Consider the following 25,312-nt stretch of genomic DNA (forward strand, 5'->3'; position numbering starts at 1 on the left):
TCCGGAAACCAGAGGAGACCAGAGCATGAATCACAGACTGAGTCACCAATCCCAAACACCCTGCTTTGATCAGAGCTGGAGGGGAAAATTCCTTTCCTCTATGTGGCTCTTCATCTTCTGTGACCCTCTGGAAGGAGCTACAGACACTCCTCCTCTTCTTCCAAATCTGCTCTCCACTGTGCATAGGCGTGCTTGGAAACAGCACCTGGAGACCTTTGCCTTTCCATATGCCCGGCCATGTCTCGGTGGCCTCTGTGGCTCACCCTACACAGGGGTGTTTTGGTCCTAGGCTCCTAATGGGATATGATATTTGTACACCCCAAAACACAGGAGCTGGAGTGAAGCAGCTCCATCCCTTTGCTTACAACAGGCTCCATGTCACTTATACAGGACCTGAATGCTTACAGTGGTTTCTTTGGATGGATGCCATTTGCTGTTGGAGCAGTACCCATCTCTTGCCATGGTGATTGACAAAGAAAGAGATAGCAGGTAGTATCAACTGAAAAAAAAGTTGCTGATTAGTCATATTCACCATCACTGTGAATTTCCCCATTAAATACAACTGTTTGTTAGGGATTGTTGCTTCCTCTTTAAATGTTTTTACCAGCTCTTTGTAAAGCATTGTCAGACCTGTCCTGCAGCAAAGGTGGAGACAGGACAGTCCTTCCAGTGTCACTGCAGTATTTGTCTGTGGTTTCTGTCTGTGCTGGATTGGCCTGTTTTCAGGACTCTCACGCCACTATGTGGCTACTCAAATCACCTTTAGCTCTTTAGAGATGAATCAAAGTTTCAAGCTTGGAAACTTTTTTCAGGCTTCATTGCTTAGCTAACTGACAGAAATCCTCTGAAACATCTTTGGAACTGTGTCTGTCAGGCTGCTGAGGCATATATTTCTGCTCAGACTTTCCAAAGAAAATGCCTTCCATTTCTGCTGGCCCAAGAGTCTGGAAGCACTTGACTATAGAGCTATGGAACATATGTCTTCTTCAAGAAAAAAGTGTTTTAACCTGCAGACTTTTGTATATTTTTCAGTTACTATCTTTTGGGTTAAAAAGTTTGACCAAAACTTTAAAGTCTACTTTGATTCCTCACTAAGAGATTTTCAGGAGCTTTTTAGTCCAATTTGATTGGGAAGCCAACCAGGGAGAGAATAAAGTCACCAGATGTTCCAAGTACAAAGTAACCTACCTTTGACCTACGAATTGCAGCCCTTTGCCTCTTAAAGATGCGTTGAGAATGTGAATATGGTGGCTCTATATGGTGGAGAGAAGGGAGACCCTCTCTCACCAGAAGAGAGAAATGTTTTTTGAAGTGCAGGAGATGCCTCCCCCTGCCTTTGTAAATATTCTGAGAATCATCTCAGCCCAGGGGACATTCAGACTTTAAATTGCTCCATATTTTTCAAGGCTTTCAGGGTGAGTGTGTGCGAGAGAAGAGCATTGGGAGTTAAGAGCTGGGTTGTATGTGAAGCTGAGAGATCTGTGCTATCTTTGTGTATTATAAGTGCCAGGTATGGGTGAAAATGTACTAAGGGTTTTAATCTATACAGATTTTATTATCTTTCGAAGAGCCACAGACTTGCATTTTGCAACATTGCCTATAGTGAAAGATAAACAGCTATTTTCTGTTCTGATGTGGCATTATAAAACTGTAACTCTGATTTAACTGAACCAGAATTTGCTCCAAAATGAAAATGTAGTGGCTGATGGAAACAATAATAATTGTGTTATGACTGTACTCTAAACTACCTTTTTGTTGTATCTCATTGAATTGATGTCTTTAATTTGGGTAAGTGAAACAAGACTCTCTTAAAATCCTTATGAAGGATGGAAACCCTGTCAAATCAAGCAATGCCAGGACCCCAAAGGATTTTACACATCCTTCCCACATCAGCATGGCTACTCCAGATTGAAATTCTATTCTTCTAGAGATAGTTAAAGCCAGTAAAGCATTGATCTAGTAGAGGAACTTCCTGATCAACTTACTTTTAGATATCACTTTTTTCTGTGTGTTTTTATTGTTGTTAGTTCTGCTACTTTCTTTTTCTTCTCTGCTCTCTCCAGACAATCTGGGGAGGTCTGTTCCTAATAATTTGCAGAAACTTAGCTATTTTATTCAGGAAAGACTTATGCAGATAGTCTTTGGCAGCCACCCCATTCAGAGGCAGGCACGCACTTAGCCTCCAGCCATGCTGTCCTTGCCAAGACATATATAAAATATTACCTCACAAGCAAATGGGGAAGTGATAATATCAAATAGAATTTGTAAGTTTTGTGTAGGCTGTATTATTCATTCTCTCTACACTTAAAAGTCTGATATCTTGAATCTAAGAATAAGCAATTGCTAATTGCCAGCTGTTCAGCTGGTTGGTCCTTAATTTGGGACACTGCTGGTGGCTGGTCCGTTTTGGTGGCTGAAGGACTGCCACTGAGTCCTTTGAGCACGTGCTTTGAAGTGTTACATTACCAGGGGCTGGTAAGAGCTACAAGGTGACCTTCTACATTGAAAGGGAAAGCACTGGGTTTTGGAGCTCTGCAAGGCTGTCCACAAAGCAACAATATTAAAGGACACGTACACAAATGACAGTTACAAACAGGGAAATAAGATGGCACTTACAGGAGGATTTTTTTTTTTAGTAAGAGCAAACATTTTCAGTTGATTACACTTCTTTTTGACCTTATGTAATTACAGCGTTCTGATAGAGTTGTGTCTTCACAAGCTGAGGGAACATAATCTAATCAATGCTTTTTTCATGCCAGAGGAAAGTTGCTGTAGCTGAACAAGTGCCTTACAAGGGACACTCCAAGGTATAGAGAGCAGTTGAAGGAGACTTAGGACTGTTGTTATAAATAAAAATGTTAGGATATGGTTCCACAACAGCCTAAACTGGGCTAAATTCACCTTTCCTGCCAACTCTGCCTTGCACTCTGGACTGGACAGTCACAGGGTTCAAGGGACCTACCCAGATGAAAAACAGCCCCCCACCTTCCCCACAGTAGGTGATTGGATTTTAGTTGGATCAGTATGAAACAGCTCACTGCCTGTTCGGACATGAGCACTGACTGGTAAGAGCGAAGGGGTGGGAACACAAGGGCAGAGCAAAGGTAGTCCTGATGTAATCCAGTTTGAGCTGCTATTGAAACTACCCATAGACTGTGTAAATACTAGTAAAATTGGATGGGCCTGGGAATATTTCCAGGCACTGGAATGAGATCGTCTATGCTATTAAACTGTTAAAATGCTCCCTGGCATGAATTTGACCTCTTCCAATTAACACTCTCTGCAAACAATTTCTGGGCACAATTTGGTTGCTAAAATGGTTCCAATAGGCACTTTGGAATGAACTGAGGTCTTTCTGTGCCAGTTAGCCTCAATGCCCAGGAGTGTTTCAGGAGTGTAACTAGTACAGACCCATCCCTACTTTTCACATCCTGCCCTGAGAGTGCAGCTACTACCAGTCTGAAAAGGGGGGGTCTGATCTTGCCAGCTTTCTTGCTCGGTGAGAGCAACCTAGTCCTTATGAGCTAACTTGAGTAGGATTTCTGACTGTAGAGAAAAAGGATATATGTTTTCAGGCCAGCAACACAAATTACTAAATTAGAATTTTGTGCTGCTCTATGTAGTCTATTGCAAGCACCTATGAAAAGATAGGACTTGTCTTGACCAAATGGTTTTCAAAACAGACAATAGCAGAGCAGAAAAGATGGGAAGAAATGGAACGTACAAATAAGAAATTTTATTTCCTTTTATTAAGGTGGTAAGAAATGCATATTTTGCATTCATTTCAGGTTGGGAAGGGGAAAGAGTAGATAGCAATAACTTGTTATGCAGTTGTATCTGTGCTGTAGAATATTCAGTGACTTATTAGGCAGAGTTTTTTTGATATGATTTTTTTTCCAAGTCGGCTGCAGAACTGGGAATGCAATTATTCCTCCTTCTACATATTAAAAAACCACACAACTGCAGCATTTCCCTTTCAGTCTGGAATATTAATAAAATCAATTACTATGTATCTTGAAATACTGAAACCAGGTCCTCAATTTTAATATGTAATTGCTTTTTGGTTTTTGCTTTTTGTTTGTTTGTTTGTTTTTTTTCACAGTTGCCCTTACGAGTTTCCCTACACATCAGGAAATCTGAAAAAATGGGATTTTTACATCTCTCCAGGTATACTCACTTGGCAATTGTAATGATCCATCTCTTCAATGCACTCCCTCGGTGAACAATTAAAGGTGTTATTTTGAAGGACCCTTTTAAGCTTTGCTGTACACATACAAACAGAGTCTCTTGGCCGGGTTGCTCTAGGACCCAGAGTGACTGGGATTGACAGAAATCTTCACCTGAATGAATTTTCCCTGTATGCCTTATAAGGAGTCCAGGAAAACAAGGAAGTGATAACCATGTTCAGCCTGTCCTCTTTACCTGCCCAGGTAGCCCTTGTTTTCACTTTTGTTCATGGTCCCTCCTGCTGGGGTTGAAGTTTCCTCGCAATCTGGTGTAGGTGAAAACATACCCTCCAGGAATGTATAATTTTTACGACATTCTACCTTTACGCAGATGACAATTAACAAGCTAATACTTTTTTGTCACGCAGCCAGCACTGAAAACGAATGGGGATTGAATTGCTTTGCCTCTGTTTCCTATTCCTGCAAAGAAATAACTATGTGCAAGGTAAGGCTCAGGGGCAGGGAGATCCATTTCAAAACCTTTTCTGCATTGTTTCTTGTCTGAAGTTGAAGTGAAATAGCTTTGTGTCTTCTGTATTTAATCCTTCCTTTCTGTTTAATGACTTTTTTTTTTGACAGACTGCTGTAGGGCTACACTGCCAATTCACCTATGATTTGGTGGTCATTACATAGCACAACATGTTCGAAAGAGACAGACATTTGAGCAATTTCGTTTGTACTAATCACAGTTTGATCTGCTGAGAAACTTTAATATTATACATATGACTGAGTGTTTCACTGATACTTGCACAGTGGATAAAAATCATATTAAGTACCTACACAGCTGAGTGAAGCAATTTTAAGCATGTAGAGTGAACATAAATCTTTTCTTTTAATATCCCTGGTTATGTTGGAAATTACTTACCTACACCATACCAGAAACACATGTAACACTTTATCGGGTGCACTGGAGAAAACAAGTTAGCATGCTCTCAGTGAATGCCACCCATAAAGCATGCAAAAGTAAGTATGTTAATTGCCAGCAATTCTGATGTTTTAATCTTTATTAGAGAGTTAATCTTCTACCAATAGAACTACCATTAAGAAGGAATTTTATCAGTAATCCTAAATATGGCTAAACATGTGCATTTTTCACCTCCCACATTCTCTAAATTATTCATTTCTTCATAAATTGAATGATTAAGCATGTTATTAATAGCCTTTTATCTTCTTGGATTTAAATTTAGGGACCTGTTCGCAGGAAAGTGCAGTGACTTGTGAAGATTGTTTGCTTTCCGGACCACACTGCGCTTGGTGTTTGCAAGAGGTACAGTGATTAAAAAAAATTTCAAAGTAAGACTTGAAGTCTTTGTAGTTGCTCTGAGTGATGAAGTATTGACTTAATTGGGTCAGCCCATGTTTTTGTAGTGCATACAGCACTTAGTGAAGCCTTCCTGGGGATCAGAAGTGGAATTGAATCTACCCTTCATGGTCTATTATTCATTGTTGGAATGTGATTGGTTTGGGTTTGTTTTGGTTTTGTTTTGTGCTTGTTTTTTTTAAAAACCCAAGAACATCAACCTTCGTCATCTAAGGGAGAAATAAAAGTGCTATTAGAGGGACTCAGTTCATCAGCCCGAGGGGTGACTCACCCATAGCAATGATGAAGCTCCAGACATGAAGTCAGAGTCCAGACTGTATCTTACATATTATGTGTCAAACCAGACAGTGTAAACAGAAGGTTTGCAGGTGTAAACAGTGTGTAAATTTGCAGATGTAAAATTTGCATACAGAAATTATTAATCTGTGGTGGACTTTAAGTACGATGATAGTGTTAGTTTTATAATTAGTATGATATAGATGTGTTTTGGCTAAAATATTGGACTTAAAAATATATTTGGATTTTTTCCTGTACATCTGTTTTAGGTTTTCTGTGTAACCTTGGGCAAGTGAACTCAAATCTCTGTTTCTAAAACTTTTACCTGAAAATGATGCTAAATAATATCTCCCCACTTCACAGTGAATATTCTAGTTCATTAATGTTAGTGAGTTATCCAGCTATCACAATTAAAACTTGACAGAAGTAATAGAGAAATAAAACGTCTTTTTCACTGTAGTTTCTGATTTGCACCTTTGCTGCTAAATGTATTTATTGCTTTTGTGTATAGCAAAATGATACCTAGGATGGGACTAACATACTGCTTTATGAAATAGCTCACAAAGACCAAACTGCACTTTTTAAAAAAAATAAGTTTTCTAAGAAATATCTTTTGCTTTTTGCAACAGGATTTTATTGAAATGAGATCACATAATTTTGACTACTGCCATGTCTTTTCAGGAAAAAAAAGCCCAATATAATTTATTGATTTAAAACCAAACAAAAGCAAAACTCTGGAACTACTGAAAACTTCAGAGTAGCAAGTATAATTTTTTATTTTGTTCATGAGCTTATTCACTTGTTTGCTAGAGAACAACACATTAAGAGTGCAAAAGACATATGAGTTTTAGCGTCAGAGCAAACACAAGCACCTCCAAAGAAATCACTTTTTTCAGTAGGATAAAAACACACCTTGTAATTGTATTTGAAATATGAGGTTGTCTCTTCACACGTTTTGAAAAGTTACAAACTGTGTAACTAAAGGAGATGATATGGATCTCCCTGTGAAAGCTTTATAATGGTACATGTATTATATGCACTCTGTATTCAAGAAGCAGTGGGTGAGAGTTTTGCCTGAGCAAAGGCATCCATTTCAGTCTGAAGAATAATAAACCACTGTTCCCAGCAGGTGTCTCAGCATTGCTTCCACCAAAATATATAAGATCCCTGACAATTTCCAGGCATGAAGGGTGATGTTTTGGTACAAAAAAGGGTCATAGTTCTGGTTTTAATAGGTTTAAATAAATTTGCTTTGCTTTGGATGGAATTTTTTTCAGTGACTGAATTCAGAGAATATTTGTGGTTTAATGGCTGAAACCCAGGCTGCTTGCCCAAACGTAGGAGAGAAGAGTGGCTCCATGGCATGGGCCCATGACCATCAGCCAGGAATTAAATGTTTCAGAGCTGGTTTGACCAGGTAATGCCTGACTTTGATTAGAAAGGTCTTGCAGGCCAGAGCAGTTTCCATTTCAGGAGACAGCTGACTGATTTTGAGGATCTAAACTCCAGACATAGCTCTGGGAAATGGTAATAAGACACAGAAGCCGCTTTTTAAAACTAACCATTAACCTCACCACTACATGGGGTTAGTACCTACCATGTAGCAGTGTTGTGGAAAGGAACGCATATCAATGCTTTGAATTGAATAACAAAAGTAAACTGCAAGATATCCAACTGATATTAATAGGTTTGTGATTGCCTCTGGATGGAAGAAGGTCAAGTGGGATACTGGGCAAAACAGAGATGTGGGGATGCCGGGAACCCCTCTAGTGCTGGGGAGCAGTGGAGGCAGGCTGTGGTGCTTGCTGGGCACCAGGGAGAGGAACAAGGACTTGCTACCTGCTTCAGTGAACATGTTAAATGAGTGCTGTGGAGAAAGAGTAGGTCAGTTAAGAAAAGAAACAGTGAATACTTGGTACCCCACAATCAATTTGTCAAAAAATGTCTAGGGGTTTATTATCTGCAAGACCTCTTCCATTATTAAATGATGTGGTTCGAACAGCAGTTCAAAACTGTTTAGGAAAGACTGATGAATTTGTGGCATAATTCTTTAATAGAAAAAACAGAGGCTCAGAGGGGCTTTGTGTTATCATTCCCAGCACTGTGAAAGCCAAATGCAGTGAGTGGCACAATTCCCATTCCCCAACAATAGGGCAGTTTCTCCCAGGACAACAAGTCGGTGCAAGTTACGTTAATTATGCGCCTGTGTGACATGATCCATACAGGGCAAATTTGGGTTTCTGTGCCACCTAGATCTAATTCTGCACTAGTTTGCAGTAACTTGCATTTTTATTTCTGTTGCCTGCATTGGACTCACCTTTCATCAGTCAGATGCTGGTAGCTAGTCAGGAAAAACATTTAATTCATCCCTTCCTTCTCCTATTTGCCTTAGAATTACACAGACTCGGCTGGAATTCATGGGAGGTGTGATACCCCAGAAAATCTTTTGTCAAAAGGATGCCAGTTGAATTTGATTGAATTTCCCATTTCAGAAGTAGAAATTCACAGAAACAAGCCCCTAACTATATCAGTCCAGAAGAACAATTCTGATGTCACACAGATTTCTCCTCAAAAATTAACTCTCAGGCTGCGACCGGGTAAGTCACAGTTCATAGATGTGGGATATTTTTTTTCAGACAATGTGATATGCTGAAGCTTCTCATATTGAATGTTCTACAAAAATCTTGGCAGAATTAAGATGAAAACCTGTGTTGAGTCCAGAGTTATATGTTGACACATCACATGAAAACTAGGTTTGACTGAGTTCAAAATACTTTCAGAAGTGCTGGGTACATCATAAAAGTAGGGATTCATATTTTTAGTTCTTCTCTTGCTGTTGAGGTGGCAGGGATAGAATGAGACCCTCTGGCTCCTCCTGAGCTCACCTCCTTTGCCTCTCCTCTGCTGGTCTGGCAAACAGCATATCTCAGAGGCAGCGTAAAATCTTGCTTTGAGGATTTACAAGGTACCAGTGACGTTTATGGTTACACACCAGACCTACTTTGGGGTCCTTAGGTGTGAATTTTTCCTGGAGAAAATTTGAAATAAAGAAGAGTAGGAGACATCCGGTTAGGTCATGTCATAGTGCTGGAACTGAGAATAAAACTTATGTGTACACTCTGGCCTTCTTTGAATTTCTAAAGTATATGGTAGGACCCATAAGCTCTACCTTTAGTTTTAATTAGCTTCACATCTAAATTTTCTAAAACTGTATACTACTGTAGATGTTCTCATATTTTTTTCAAATTATAGCAATTCTGTGCTTATGGCTTTACTGCAGAACTGTTTGGGAAAAACCCCAAACATTAGAACTGCTTTTAATTTATCAGACCCTCATTTGAGATTTTTCTTGACAAAGAATTTTTAAAGTTATTTTGTTAATGCTACTGGTTATTTAATATACCAGATAATTTTCACCATATAGAAGTTTATGAAGAAATTGACATTGTTCATACCTTCTGCCTAGAAGTGCTGATGTGTATCCCACTTTATAGGACATGAAGAAACAATACAGATCAAGGTTCGCCAGACTGAAGATTATCCAATTGATCTCTATTACCTCATGGATCTTTCAGCCTCCATGGATGATGATCTGAATACAATCAAAGAACTGGGTTCAACTCTTTCTAAAGAAATGTCAAAACTGACAAGCAACTTCAGACTGGGGTTTGGATCTTTTGTTGAAAAACCAGTTTCACCATTTATCAAAACTACAGCTGCAGAAATAAACAACCCTTGCAGGTAGGCAGGGAAAGTCCCGACATCTGTTTGCATGCCAACATTAAGTCATAATATTAATCTTTTGGATAAAATTCAATTAAGCAGCTTCACTGGAACCTCTGCCCTCTTCCAGCTGTAAATGAGTAAGTTTGTGAAACAAGATTTGTTTCTTTAAATTCACACTCTGGTCAGTATTCTGTTAAATATGATGTTATTTGGAGAGAGGAATCTGGGACTGATTGTGCGTTTTAGTCTTTGCTGCTAGTGACAAATGTGCTTAATGCATTAACAAACAGATATGCAGAATAGTTATATACTCTTCTTTAATTCTCCAGAAAAAAAATACATATATATAAGAATTTTATGACACCAAACTAAGGATTTGCAAACTCAAACCCAACACAGAATATCAGTTTCATTTAGCCATCAATGTTGTTTTCCTGGTTTTTTTTCCACACCCTGAAGGTCTAGCAGTCTGCCTAAACCCAGGCTGCCCTAGCTCTTGCCCTAGCTCTTGTGAGGGAGAAGCTGTGCTCTGCAGTCTGGAGCAGGACTGCAGCAGCTTGGTGGTGCTCTCTGAATGTCATTAAGGAACTACAGGTCCTAATGTGCTTCCGAATATGAAATCAAGACACAGCAGGGTGCATGGCAAGGGCTGCACTTTTGTAATTGGCTGAATTACTGCTCTAGGAGGCATTTCCCAGCCCTTATGCAGACCTTTTTCCATTGCCCAATTTACTGGATGCTCTTTAATTATTTTATGTTTTTCATTAGATCTTCTCAGACACAGAAGAGAGATACATGGCCAAAAACTAATCCAGGCAGGCCTTTGAAGTGTTCATTGTAGTGAATTTTCACTCTGTATTATCCATAAGCTGTCTCACTTTTCTTGCAGAAGTGTACCATATGATTGCTTACCCACCTTTGGATATAAGCATGTTTTGCCGCTAACAAATGATGCTGAAAAATTCAATGAAATCGTGAAAGTACAGCGAATCTCTGCTAATATAGACACTCCAGAGGGAGGATTTGATGCAATTATGCAGGCAGCTGTTTGCAAGGTAATTGAAATTTCTAGGCATGATATTAATTATTCCGTGTAGTACTGCTTCTAGTATTATATGGTGGTATTTCAAAGTGGCAGAATATTTTTCAAGAATTTTTAGTGCCATCCAAGAGCCTCATTAAATTTGTGTTAAAATAGTTTTGGCTGTACAAAGTAAAACATGCACATTGCAATATTTTAGTGTTTCCTTTTAATTGCCAGGGATAAATAACCCCAAATAACTGTATAATTACTGTGTCTGTTTTCTTGATTGTTTTTTCTTCAAATATTTCTCATTAACTTTGTTAAGAGTAGTAAGCAGATTGATATGAATATGGCCAGCCTGTGTTATTAAACACAGGGATGGGGAGACAAAATGTTAGCCAAAGACAATGGAATGAACATCATCTTTTAAGAGACGTATTTGACACTCCCTTGAAAATTATGCTCTTCATTTATTTTGAGATGCCATCCTCCAAATATTTTGCTGCTTTTCTATACTGTCGTGCAATATAGTCTGCTAAATTGATGTGTTTTAAATGACAGGAAAAAATTGGATGGAGGAATGATTCTCTACATTTGCTGGTGTTTGTGAGTGATGCTGATTCCCATTTTGGGATGGACAGTAAACTGGCAGGAATTGTTATTCCTAATGATGGGAACTGTCATTTGGACCACAATAATGAATATTCCATGTCAACTGTTCTGGCAAGTAACTATGAATTTTGTACAACTCTTGCATTCTGGAAATTTAAAGACTAAAATGAGCAACTTAATGAATTATACTTTTAACACTGAAATGTATAAAAGCTGGGGAATGCAGGTATTTCATGTAGTCTATTTATTTGTAAGTGCACATTTCAGTAAACAGAGAGGTGTGTTTGTATGGAATTAGGATAGATTATAACTAAGAAAAAAGAAATAGAAAATCTGATTTTTGCTAACCAGGAAAGCACATAGAATTGGAATGACTAGTATTTCCTCCTTGATCATGTTCCCTAAAAGGATGTGAATTCAGGAGTAGTTCAGGGATTTGCAGGACGCTGTTCCTGTAGGACGATTTACCAGCTTAAGATTCATTGTTCAAAAATACCGAATATATACACTATGGTGTTCAGTGTAGGACAAATATCCAGTTGTTCTGGTGCAGTGTTATTCTTTGGATTAAATATATAGATAACAGAGGCTATTGAGCCAAATCTACCAGCATGGAAGCAGGCTCTATACTTTTCTTAGAGGGGTTTCCTTAAAAACAATGTGAGGAAATTATATAAACTATCTTCTATTTTGTATACATGTATTCCTAATTATAGTTTGTACTACACAGAGAACACAGAGTTAATTATGATCACTTGAACATAATGTTAATTATGATCACTTGAATGTGTGTTCTCACGGGAGAGACAGACAGTAACTGGAAGCACATGAGAAACAGATTGATGTGCCTCTCTTCTGTTTGTTTGCAGGAGTATCCCACAATTGGACAATTAATTGACAAACTTGTACAAAACAATGTTCTATTAATTTTTGCTGTAACGAATGAGCAAGTTCACACATATGAGGTGAGCAAATTAAAATGTTCAGTTTGCTGGTATTTTTTTGAAAGATCACCTTTTTGCACAGCTGATGCAGTAATTCTAGTACTAAGGATTGAATTCTGCAAGATATTTATGTATTAAAAATAACTAGGAAATCGTATATTGGAGGAAAGCTCTTCTTAAGAAGTGCTTCTTCATGTATTGATTTTGACATTCTTAGGTAACTTTTAAATTGGATTTCAAGTTGAATCACACTAATCTTTTAAGTCAAGGATTGTCAAACTAAGCGTTGCTAAACTTCAGTGTGATCATTGGGATTAGTCTTCTGTATTTTATAAGGACAATTGAGCCTTCTATAAGAAAAGAATACACTCTGAAACATGCAGTTGTTTTCACGTTCAACTCTGAGATCTTGTTTTTTGGGGTTTTGGGTTTCTTGGGGTTTTTTTTGGGGGGGGGGTTGTGTGTTGGTTGGTTGGGGTTTTTTCCATTTTTCTTTTATTTCTATGATGCTTTCCAGTGAGACTAGTAGGAAACTAGCATCAAGATGAAAAGTAAAGAAGATGAAGGACAAGGTCCTCTTTCCTCATATATTGGTCCTCATGACTACTGAAGGAAAACACTTCATTACAGGAATTTTGGACATTAGGACTAGCAGAATCCTCTTCAGTGAAGTGAATTTCCTGCTCTGTGAAGTCATGTCATGGCAAACGGGAGCCAGGAGAGAGGGGAGAGCAGAAGAGCAGTGGTTACAGATATACAAAATCCATATTTTTAATAACTCAAATATAATTTATACCTGCAGCTCCACCAGTCATCTGTGCAGGCATCTATTTTCAGCCTCCACAGTTACAAGCCCTCCCACAGGCCTCTGCTACTTTTGACCCACTGGATGTTCCAGCTGTGAGCTGAGGCAGAGCTGCCAACAGCTGCTTCACTGTTCTTACAGTGAATGTGAGCAAAAGCCATCTAAGATAAAATAGGATGGATACTGGCAATTCTTATTTATTTTTCTGTCCAGTCCTGCTCCGGGAAAGAAATTTTCACATGCTAAAAGAAATTCTAGATTTGAGTTCAGTGTGGATAATAAGGGTTTTTGCAGCCTAAGCTTGGCTGCCTGGCCACGTACTGCTGCTGTGTGAAAGGGGACAAGCAGAGAGAAATTGTTCCTCCAAATTTATTCAGGTTGGTTGAGAGGGAGTCAATAAGGGTGATCCTGCTAATACAATAAGCTTGGCTTTCCAAAGGAAAAACCTTTGCAAAACATTCCTCATTAAAAGCAAAAGTACGGTAATGAGGAGAGAGGCGCTCCTCTGGTGTGATTACCACATGGAAAAAAGGAAAGAAAGCGTAGGGGAAAAGAGAGAGCAGATGCATCCTTGAAGTACTCACCAGTATGATGGTTTTCTATTTCTGTCCTCTGTGTAAACCAGGGAAGACTCCCCCAGTACTTCTGTAACTGATTCCAGTGGTAGAGTTGTTTAGAGTAAAACTAATGCTCCAGATGTTTTACAAAATTGACAGAAGTCACAACTTTCATAAACTGATTCTCATATTACAGCCTTGACAAGGGAAGAAACACTCTGCATCGTGAAGCACTGACTGCCTGGCCTTTTTAAAGACTGTATTAAATACTGAGCTGGATCATGAAAATTTAGATCGGTAACAGCAGAAGTCAATCTACAAATGCAGTGAGATTCTATAGTCCTTGCATAGTTTAATTAATATTTTTACATTTAAAAAAATTTACTAAATTCCATTATTGCTCAGCAATTTATTAATAGAGACCTGGTTAATGAAAAGTGAAATATTTTTCCTGATTTTAATAGGTGCTGCATAAATAAGGGCAGTTCTAGGAAGGTAGTTTGGAAATATCTGATTTAAAGAGCCTTATTCTGTCCAAAGAAACTTTTTTCTTACTGATGGCATTATATTTTTCCTTGGAAATTGCTAGTGGTCACCCTCAGAGATGGCCAACAGCATTCTTATCAAGGTGTTTCTATTCCAGTATCCCTGTGTCTTATATCAGTATCAAAGTTACCGAGGGGCACCCTTTGTTCATGGTAACACTAAGCAAAGGTTTATAGCTACAAAAAAATGAAAGTCCTGGTTAACCCAACTAGGGAATGGTTTGTTCTCATTACTTTCTTTGTCAGAAAAAAGAAAGTACAACTATCTTCTATCTTGTAGGGTATAGAGTAATCCCACTGAATATATTCTATCTGCTGCTTTCGTCTTTTAGTACTGCTTTCTTTCACTTCTTTGGATAGCTGTAGTTGTTATGGTCTGCTTTTTGTCCTGTAGGTGACGTGGAAAAGCAGTCAAAGCAAATACAAAAAACACATATAAGTGTCACAGTGCAGTTTTTTCACAGTGCAATATACTTTCAAGGGTGCATGTAGGATGTGCAAACAGGGCAATAGTGCCATGTTTTCATCTGTGTGATGCAAATTTTGTAATATAAATGTAAATAACCAGTATCCACACTTAAGAATGCAAAAAGAGCAAAACAAGGTAAGAGTTATTCTTGTGGTAAGGCCACTGCTCAGGTAGCCTGGAAGAGGTAGCAGAGGACCCTAAACCACCATTAAACCACATTTGTCTTGATGTTTCACTTTTTAAAAGCTTCAGCAATGGAGATTCTGCAACCTCCCTCTGAAAACCTTTCCAATTATTCTTGGAGGTGGAAAGCCTCTCCCCATATCTCATCACAAATCTACTTGAACTCAGCATCTAATTATATCAGATCCCAATACTGACCATTACTATTTATAATTCAGTTCTTAGGGACAAACATACATTAAAATTACTCTGAGGACTTAGAAAGCACCTCTTTAAATACACTTGATAGATTCCATTAGTCTTAAGTGCAGTGTTCCGACTGTCAAATACATGTTTTATATTTCTAGCCCTGTATAATCCCCAACAATTTAGCCCAAAATAATTCATTCATGTTATATTGTTGATCCTCTTCAACTGAATTTTCACTTTACCCACTTACTGTATGTGTATAATTATCTAACACACAATTATTATGGGTGGCACAAGCACAGAATACATATGCTTTTACAGAGCTGGTGTTAGTTTTGATCCTTCCATGCATCCGAACAGCTACTGTACAGCAACTGCAAGAGATCATTTAGGTCTGACATCTGACGCTGTCCCTGAGCACAAGAACTTCTGTGTACAAGAAGCAGTCATGTGGAAACATTTTTACAGCCACTCAAAATTAAATTCAAGGGAGTAGAGAAAATTCCTTACACTGAGCCCAGATAATTTGAGATGATTTATAAAAAGGATTTTTTTTTAACTATCTTTTAAAATATATTCACGTATATCTAACTTTTAGCATCATTAGTCTCAGATGAGTCTTACCAAAGCAGCAGAGGATGTTTTTATCCTATAGAAGCCATTCACTCATCTGTGACTATTGTAATAATAATTATATTTTGACGTATCCTATTTTAGCATAAAAGAAAACACCAGTCTTTAAGCTTCTATGAAGTAGTTGATATTATTGTTGATATTATTTGTTTTCAAGCAGAATTCTTTAAAAATTTATTCAAATCTAGATAAGGGAAAGACTCTCTCTTTAATCCTGACTAAGCAGCACTTCTTTCAAAACAGTGTTTCAAAACAGAAATAACTCTTTTTTGGATTAATTATTTCTATTTATATCACGGAAGAATGCGGCTTGAAAATTGGAGTTTCATGCTGCATTGCATTGCTGAAAATTTAACTAAAAATACTCTAATCTCCACACTTTAACAGAATTTTAAATTATTTTTATATATTTGGCATGACACTCTATTTATGATGAAAATTCTTCTTTCATTTACCAAGCTAAAAGTTAGACATGATCCCACTGAGGTCAAATATATAATTGTCCAATTTCCCTAATATAAATTAGAGTATCTCTATAAAATGGCACTTCACCTCTTAATGAATATTTGCCAAAAGAGTAAATTCCATTGCATCCTTTGGATGTTTTACCATAGTAGCACCCCAAAAGCATCAATATTCGTGGTTAAACAGAAATATTTGCTAAAAGGTAGGGTTTAACCAATGGACTGGAGATACGTGCTTAGCCTGGGCTTGAAACATCATCCTTGTATCACCATGCAGAAAATTTTTGTTCAAAGAGGAAAGATCAAATGAAGTCTTCAGAGTGGTATATCCCTGCCGTTTGTTTTGCATACCACAGATTAAAGAGGGCTATATTTTAAATTCCAGGTTTATCATCTTTTCTCACAAAAAAGGTCATGTGCAAAAAATGCAGTTTCAATATTCCAGGAATCCTTGAGCCGGCACTAATCACAGGAGGAGTCAGGAATGAGAAGTCACCAGCTGTAACTTGAAATGTAGTTAATCCCACTGATTAACAATAGCACTTTAGAAATCTAATGAATGATAACTATTCCACACATAATATATAAAGTAATCACAGGACTTTTGGAGATATGAAGTATAAGAAGGATATAAGAGTATCAAATTATCCATGTTATTAATAGTTCTCTGGATTTTTTTTATTAAGAATAACAGCATTGATATGATATCATGCAAAAGAAAATTAATGCTACAATATGGTTTTTTTAATGATGAATACATTGTTTTCCAAAGTCACGGGTACAAGCAAGAGAAGTTCATGTCATTAATAATCAGGCAAGATAAATTTTAATTCAGCATATTTAAACTCCAGCTACTAGGTGTCGTGCTAGTGGTACAATGCAATTTAATGCAAAATGAAAAGAAAGCTTATCACCAAAATAAATTGCTAAATAGGTACTATAATATTAACATAAATTTAACATACAATCCATCGTAGCCACAGACCACTAAGATACATCTGCAAGGATAAAAATGTAGAGTCCAAGACGCTTGAATCATGCAGCAACAGTAGAGCAGATGAGTCTGTTTCTCGATATTTTTACTAGAGAAAAACAAAACTGTTGATAGAATATATCCTCCTTCTAAATTTGAAAAATTAGAGCTCAAAGAATACTGTGGAATCAAACTTATAGAGGTGATTCAGCAATATATGTCCAATGAATTTTCAGTGAAACTAGCTCTTCTCCATAAGACTTTTTCATTAGGACATGTGGAATGGAGTCTACAAGGATCCTTGAAAATGTCACTGTCATTTATTTTTGCTGGCTTCAATGTATTTGGTTTTGTTGTGGGGGTATTGTGGAGGGTTTTTTGGGTTTTGTTTTTTTCTTTTGATTTGGGTTTTTTAGACGTTAACTCCTTATCACCTAGGATTTTTTTGTGCTTTAAATTAATTTTTTATGTTTTCAGAACTATGCAAAACTTATTCCTGGAGCTACCGTTGGACGACTACAGAAGGATTCTGGAAATATTCTCCAACTGATCATTACTGCATATCAGGTAAGATGGTTATAATGCAGTCTTTTCCTTCATGTTTCTGTGTTCAAAATTGGCTTGCAATTTAGTAAAAACAAGTGTCTTTGATTCTTTTTATGCACTGATTACATCATCTTTTAATGCTAGGTGATGACCTTAACAGGAAAGGTTGTGTTCACTCTGAGGATTGAGGGAGCACAGAAACGAAATTCCTATAATCATCTGTCACGCCTTGGTTCTTCTGGAATACTGAATTTAAATCAGCATCTCATCTCTCTTGCCTTCCTCATAGTCTTTTATTTCACACCTACTCTTGAGGCTTCTTTAATATTCAGGGCTCCCAGTTCTGCACCTGGACGGGGACTCAGTTTCCTCCCAGTTGGTAGCTGCCACCAGAGCAGATATACAATTGCCTCGTGGGAATATCTGGGGGAAAAAAGCTCTATCCCATGCTCAGTGCTTTTCTCTGCTTTAGCAATTTGGTGCTGCCCCTGTGAGGCTGTTCTGAAGTTTTTGAAAAGGGGAACACAGGAGCCAATATGGGTTTGTTTAGATAATATCAAGACTTGAATGGGTTTGTTTAAGTAATACAAAGAAATACTGTAACGATGTCAGGAACATAAACACAGCACTGCTCTTCAGAGCTTTGTTTGTAAAATGCATTCTGCGTGCCTGTTTCTCTTCTGTTCAGGGGAATGTTCTTAGACAGTTGTACAGGTCTTCACTCAGATATATTAATTTATATATATACTGATATACAACAGATTTCTCTCTTCTGTCTCAGCCCATTTTTTTAAAAAACCTGCTCTACCAGTTGTCTGCAATGACAAACAACTCTTCGCAAATAGCTTCTGCTTCTTTCCTTACTTTTTTTCCTGCTCTTCGTTCTATCACCTGAATGAGATAATCATCACTATGCAAAAATTATTTTGGTCTTGGTCAAAAACAAACCAGATTCTTATGACTCTTATAACTCTTATGAAAGTAATACAATTTGTGAGGTATGATTTTTTAAATGAGATACAAAGTACCAGAAGATTCTCCATTCTATGGAAAATTATATATAAAGAAAGAGCTTCAGGGCTAGCCTTAGGAGTTTACAAATTGTAATAAATACAAGTGAGGGAATTTTTACATGAGGAAAGCAATTGCTAAACTTTGAGTGGCAACAGAATTTCACTTCTGGATTCCAACCTGCTGTTAAGTCACATCTGGTTCCTATCAGGATTTCTCCAAGATGGCACTCTAACATATAGGCAGAGGTTCCGACATTTAACAGCTGAAATACCAATTTGTTGTCCAGTAAGTAATGGAAAAACACACAAAAAAAGTTCCAGGGCTATGTGCTGGTGCTGTAACATCAAGTACAGAATGGTGCTTCACTGGAACATTGCTAATGTGGAGAGTGCATCCTTGCCTATTCCTCTTAACATCTGCTTATGTTCATATCATGTATGACTTTTTTCCTACTCTCATTTTTGAACCTGTTGATTTTTCAGCTTCTATTGCCTTCTATGGCAAAAAGGACTTCAGTCACACTGTGTCAAGATACAGTTTTCTTATTCCTATCTTAGCCTACTCCCTGTGCTTTAAAATTTCACAGAGGCCACTTTAGTTCTGCTGTTGCAGAATTTGGTGAATAAGAGCTCTGCATTTACCTTATCTTAATGTCTTCATGATTTCATAATATTTTATCACTAAAACATCTTCCACCCACAGTCCAATCTTCTCTGTTGTCCAATCTCAAATTGGAAAATCCCAGCCTTTTAAGTCTCTCTTGGGCTGCTCCATGCTCTTGGTGACTTTATCTGACTGCACCTTTATGCTCCCTGACTCTAACGAGTGCTTTCTGACATGTGGAGACCACAAGAGCTTGCAGTACACAATAGAGGGCACACTAATGTTTATACAAAGACAAAATTATGCCCTCTGTCTTGTTCTCAGCCTCCTTGCTCATATACTTAGGACATTGTTGGCTTTTTAGCTGCTGCATGCTTTGAGACAACCAGCTCTCAGAGCTGTCAGTGGTGACAACGATGCAGCTCCTGAGCTGTTTCAGCTGATCCTGTTTTCACCCATCCCATGGACATGGTTTGGAGGGAGCTCCAAGCTCTGTGCTTGTTCCACTCGAGGAGCATCAGGGAGGTGACTGGAGAAAGGGTGGTTCTGCCTTTGGGCCATAACTCATCTCATCCTCATCCAGGTACAGCATGTCCAGACAGTTCACCAGGGCGGCACATAGGTTCTTAAAATCCCACATACATTTCAAGATGTAAAATGTGTACAAGTAGGAACATGTCACACTCAAAATTTCCCTAAGTCCATCTTATTACATATAACCTTAAAGATTAAAAATCTTATTGCTTCAAGATTGAAAATCTTCCAAGCAGGAAACACAAAACCCACCTTATTTGATGTAAGTGAAGATACCTAATTTTGAGGTTTTTACTGTGAGGGGGGAAATGAAGGTAGATCTACAGTTAAAAATAATATGCAAACCCAAAGATCTAATGTCACTTCTGTCAGACACTTTTCATGATACTCTCAGTAATGTAATTCAATGTGGTGTGTCTCTGTTTCTTTACTCACACAAAAGGAATAAATACAAAAGGAATAAATAACTCTTTGTCCCCCTGGGTAGAGTTAGATTAAATCTTTTAACACTTTTAAAGTGTTTTCAGTATTTGCTTGCTGTGCAAACATAAGGTTTGCTAATGCATTCACAATGTGTTGCCATCTAGACTCTTCAGAGAGGAAGTAAGAAAGTTTAGAAAATCTGAGCTGTCAAAATATTTGTTACAAGGAGTTCTCATGTTCTTTCCAAATATGATTCATTTTCTTCTGTAAGCATATTTCTGCCTGTTTTGTTTAGCATTGAATTCCCCATAACTTTGTATTGCAAAGCTATAGGCTAAAATGCATTGTGACAGATAGCAGGCCATTTGATTAAAGCCATTCCAAGATTTTAAAATTTCAGAAAAATTCCAGTTGTTGCTTTTTTTCCCCAGTGTTTGATCCTTTCACTTGCAAGAAAATGAGACCAAAGAAATAGTATGTTAGAAAAGACAGGTAACAAAAGGGCACAAGTATGTAACACTGCTTTGTCTGTTCTTTCATTCAGAAAATTTTTTGAACCATAAATGTTTCTCTGTGAATGGCTTGAAGCTCACTAAACTGTCTGCTATCTGTCCTCAAACTATGGTCAGGCAGCTCAGTAAATTTAAAACATCATTAGAAGTGCTCACAGATATTAAGATAAAAAAAATTCAAATTTGTCACAGTTTATGTGTTCATTTTCGGTGGCATAAAGTGTCCAATCTGACCTCTCACAATAGCAAGGCACATTCCAATGACCCAATACAGACTCCAGAATTCAAAGTATTACGATTTGGTGTTCCACAGCAATTAATTTTCTCTCACAGTTGCACTCTGTTCGAGCCTTGAAGTTTTGCGGCTGGTGGAAGAGGAACTATTGGTGATATCTCCTGTAACATCAGCACATACCAACAGTTACAGTTTTATCTAGATGTTTATATTTGGTCCTTTCGTGAGAGCCCACCTATTGCAAACAAATTTTTATGACTCTCTGCATTGTTTCAATAGCGACATAAGCACCTATCTCTAAAACAAACGTAAAGGGAAATTTGGACATATCTAAAGCTACCAACATTACCAACCTGATGCCCAGGGCACAGTTTTACAACCCTAAGACAAATTTCCAGGGAATGTACAAAGGACAGAGAGTTGTTGTCTATGCAGGTTTATACCTATTCTACTTTGATTTACTCCACCAGACCTTTACTCCACTGAGTCATCCTGATAACTTTAGTAGAATGACTCACTGAAGTAAAGTCAGCAAGCTCCTCATGCTCTGACTGAAGGGCAGGGGGTATTTTGTAAGCAATTAGGCTCGCATGAGCACAAAGTCAAGTCAGTGAGATGTTTACTCAGCAGTTGCTGAGGTACTTTTGAAAAATTTCCATTTACTGGATCCACAGGCCAATGAAATCATAGGGAATTTCCCCATTGTCTGTGACAGGCTTTGGATTAAGGCTATGTAAGCAAAGTTGCTGTAAAATATTTTAAAGACTTAAAATACAAAAACCTAGTATGAGCAAGTTCAGGAAGAAAGTTTGTGAATTACGAAACGAAAGTTTGACTGAACAAATTGATTTAAGAAATGAGAATGTTGTTGAATACAGCTTGAAATAGAACATACAGTTTATGAAGTAGGAATTTCCATCAAGAGAAGAAAGGAAGGGAGGGAACAATATTGACACAGCCTGGCTAATCAGGAAAAGCCCAGAGCTAGCAATGCAATCAGGGACACAAATCCACACCTCAGTAAGACCAGATCTAAAGGAAAACCTGTATCAGTCAGCAGAGTGATGAAAGATGATTTAATAAAACATTGAATTTGTTCTCCTGCAAGGGCAGGAAATAAGCCCCGTGATAGTGGATATTAAACTGATGCCACCATTGCTTTCCACTGAAAGCCAGGCCTATCGGCATTTGCTTTGTTTTGCTTGTTCCCTGTTTTTCTTGCAATAGAGAGGTCTGTAAACAAAGTACTAAAGCATGGGTTTACTTCTGTGTAAGTTGGGATAAGTTACAGTCCACCTTACACAGACGCAGAACATTGGCAGAGCTTGGCAGTGTTATCACTCCATTCATCTCACTTTTTTTCCTTGAAGGAGCTAAGGTCTGAGGTGGAGTTGGAGATCCTGGGAGAGACAGAAGGGCTCAATCTCTCCTTCACGGCCATTTGTAACAACGGGACCATTTTTCCACATCAGAAGAAATGCTCTCGCGTGAAAGTGGGAGATACAGTAAGTAAAGAACAAATTCTCAAAAGACATCAAGTCCAGAGAATTTAGGACACCAAGGTAGAAAGTTTTCTCTTTATTAAATAATCTTCCTCCAAAAAATTACCAAAAAGCTGACAGTATCTATTACTCTGTCCTGACTACTCTGCAGAGCTCCCTGTGCTTCACCTCCTAACAGCCCCCATTCTCTCTTCCAGGTCTCTTTCAATGTGACTGTAAGTCTCCCCTCTTGTGAAAAAAACAGAAGGCATATCATGATAAAACCTGTGGGGCTCAGTGACGTGCTGGAAATGGAAATACATCCCCTATGCAGCTGCAACTGTCAGGCAAAGGCCGAGATGAACAGCCCAAAATGCAACCAAGGGAAAGGATCGTTCGAGTGTGGGGTGTGCGTCTGCAGCCCGGGGTATGTGGGGCCGCACTGTGAGTGCGATGAGAGCTCCCTGGGCACCAGTTCCTGCAAGGGCTCAGCTGGTCAGAGCTCCTGCAGCGGGAGAGGCGACTGCTACTGCGGGCAGTGCGTGTGCCACCCGTCCCCATACGGAAAGGTGTACGGGCCTCACTGCGAGTGTGATGACTTCTCCTGTGGGAGGCACAGAGGGCTTCAGTGTGGAGGTATGGTCCCTTGGTGCTATTTTGAGTGTCTGTATTTAGAGCTTTATTGACTTACCCTTAGCTGTGAGCTTGTGAATTTGTATTTTCATCATATATTCAGTTGCAATCAATTTTGTATAAAGTGTAATTTGCTATTTCTGGATGGTCTTTAGACTTAAACCGGTTTTTTCCTGGGCTATACCATTATAAATCAGAAGTATTTACCCATTAGGTTGTGCACTGTCAGGAGACAAGGTCTGTGTGGAGTACTCCAGTAAAGACAATGGAGCTGCACTGGCTTACAGCCAGTCTAAACAAAAATTTGATCCTCTAGCTTAAAACTGAAAATGCTGGGAGAGAAAGATGTTTGGAAGAAAGGTTAGAGAGGGAAAAATATTTTCTATTAAGGAGAATGATTTTATAGGTCATCTTTCAGATTCTTATTAAGAGACTGATCTGAAGCACAATAAATGTTTTTCCAGGCAATGGTGACTGTGATTGTGGGGAATGCAAGTGCCACAGTGGATGGACTGGTGAATACTGTAATTGCACAACTGACACCAGCGCCTGCATTGCTGAGGATGGGACACTGTGCAGTGGGAGAGGAGAATGCATCTGTGGGACATGTGCTTGCACCCATCCAGGGACTTCAGGCCAAACATGTGAAAAATGCCCTCTCTGCGGTGACTCTTGCAGTTCCAGATGGTAATGTGCTGGTTTTACATCTCTGATGTTTGTATCATCCAGGTATCTATTTCCTATACTGCTTCAGCAGTATGTTTACTGCTGTGTCTGTAAATTGGATTTACAGACCAGAACCCAAGAGCTTCTTTGCCCTTTGAGAGAGATAGTCATAATTCATATTTCAACCATTCATGAGCACTACTCTCATATAAAAGGACTTTATGGAAAACAATTAAATCACCTTCAAGCAGCACAGGTAAAACTTCACAGTTCCACTGCTATCCCTGGCTGTACAACTAATCAGAACAGTGACCTTATATGACATCAGACAAAACCAGACAAACCTCCTTCCAGTGCATAGTACAAAATAAAAATGTCCCAGCATGGCTGCTACAGCAAAAATGAGGACTTGCAGAAAAAATTGGCATTTTTATTACCATTCTCATGCATATGAATGAATAAGGTAGTGTTGTCCACTCAAGCTTTACACATCTGCAAATTCATAGTCCAAATTCAGTTAAGCTTGGCTGAATTAAAAAGGTGCAAGTATGATAAACTAGGTAATAGTCTGGGGATGAATTAGTGGGTAGCTGTATGTCATGTGTAAGTTGAAGATAAATTGATTGTAAATGGTGAAATGTCTTCTGTCCACTGAGCATACAAAATTTATGTAGCTTTCCTGCTGTGATGCGAGGTGAATGCTATGGTGCATAACAAGAAAATCAACCAAAAATACTCAGGTTGTGAAGCTGACCACTCTAAGTACACCATCGCTCATGCTTGTATTAAATGAGTTCTTGCAGGGCTACAGTCCAAACTGGGCAGTCTTCAGTAGAAATTTAATCTAGAAGTTGAATTAGGCTTCACAGAACATGTTATTAATGACCCTGGCTTTGCCTTCTGAGTGATGAGCAGTTTCAGCTGCATGTTTCACGATGATGTCCTATCTCCTTATTCAGAGCTGAGTCCCATTTCTCTTCCATACCAGCTCTCCACCACTGCATTTTCATACCTGTCATTGCAGTCTCTACTGTATCTAAGTAAGAAGCTATTCCATGGCATGTGATTAAATCATGAATCTGTTTCTGTTAGTGCTAAATTTGACCTACAAAAGTAAGCCTCTCAGTATGTTCAAAGCTCTGAGTAAAGAGAACTTCTGCATGCAACTGCTCTAAACATGAAGGACAGGGCTGCTGCTTTGCTCTGCCTGATTTGGCAGAGAATAAGAAATATAAAGTTACATGATAGGCATTACATTATCCTGCTTAAACATGTATATTGTATACAATATTAGATCTTTTCTCTCTACTTCAGTGTCTTCTCGTGCTGAAATGCAGGGCACAAAAAGCCAGGAGAGAGAGAATATTGGGAATACCTGGGTAGGGTAACCAAGAGAGCTGAAAGACCAGGTCAGAGAGGGTGGAGATCAATGACTAGGCAGCTGAGAGAGTGTGTTGTAAAAGAAACATGGCAAATATGACAAAACCAACAATGAATTTGTCTCCATGAGATAGAGGCTATCCCATTACCTGCTCACTTTATTATTCACTATCTACAGAGCAAGTGATAAGGTCATCTCCATCCCCTGAAGATAAACTCAGCAGCCTTAGCATATTCCCATGGACACATATAACTCAGTGCAACAGAACATAGCCACTGTTTTCCCTTCCCTTCCCTTCCCTTCCCTTCCCTTCCCTTCCCTTCCCTTCCCTTCCCTT

General features: G+C 38.5%; 1 protein-coding gene across 2 annotated transcripts in view; it reads left to right on the forward strand.

Moving 5' to 3' along the window:
- The window catches only part of ITGB6 (integrin subunit beta 6), a 50,050-nt gene that overhangs the window by 11,341 nt on the left and 13,397 nt on the right, over positions 1 to 25,312 (forward strand). The window contains exons 3-14 of one of the 2 annotated variants that reach the window (XM_017825416.1): positions 4,103 to 4,167; positions 4,595 to 4,671; positions 5,414 to 5,493; positions 8,216 to 8,420; positions 9,318 to 9,564; positions 10,439 to 10,604; positions 11,135 to 11,296; positions 12,055 to 12,150; positions 17,425 to 17,514; positions 22,185 to 22,319; positions 22,514 to 22,931; positions 23,393 to 23,615. In XM_017825416.1, coding sequence (XP_017680905.1) covers positions 4,611 to 4,671; positions 5,414 to 5,493; positions 8,216 to 8,420; positions 9,318 to 9,564; positions 10,439 to 10,604; positions 11,135 to 11,296; positions 12,055 to 12,150; positions 17,425 to 17,514; positions 22,185 to 22,319; positions 22,514 to 22,931; positions 23,393 to 23,615 — 1,883 coding nt within the window. In that variant the 5' untranslated portion in view covers positions 4,103 to 4,167; positions 4,595 to 4,610. The remainder of the gene's footprint in view (positions 1 to 4,102; positions 4,168 to 4,594; positions 4,672 to 5,413; positions 5,494 to 8,215; positions 8,421 to 9,317; positions 9,565 to 10,438; positions 10,605 to 11,134; positions 11,297 to 12,054; positions 12,151 to 17,424; positions 17,515 to 22,184; positions 22,320 to 22,513; positions 22,932 to 23,392; positions 23,616 to 25,312) is intronic. The other variant, XM_017825417.1, reaches the window with a different exon arrangement.

The sequence above is a fragment of the Lepidothrix coronata genome, unplaced genomic scaffold, assembly GCF_001604755.1.
Source record: "Lepidothrix coronata isolate B3197 unplaced genomic scaffold, Lepidothrix_coronata-1.0 Scaffold118, whole genome shotgun sequence".
NCBI lineage: Eukaryota > Metazoa > Chordata > Aves > Passeriformes > Pipridae > Lepidothrix > Lepidothrix coronata.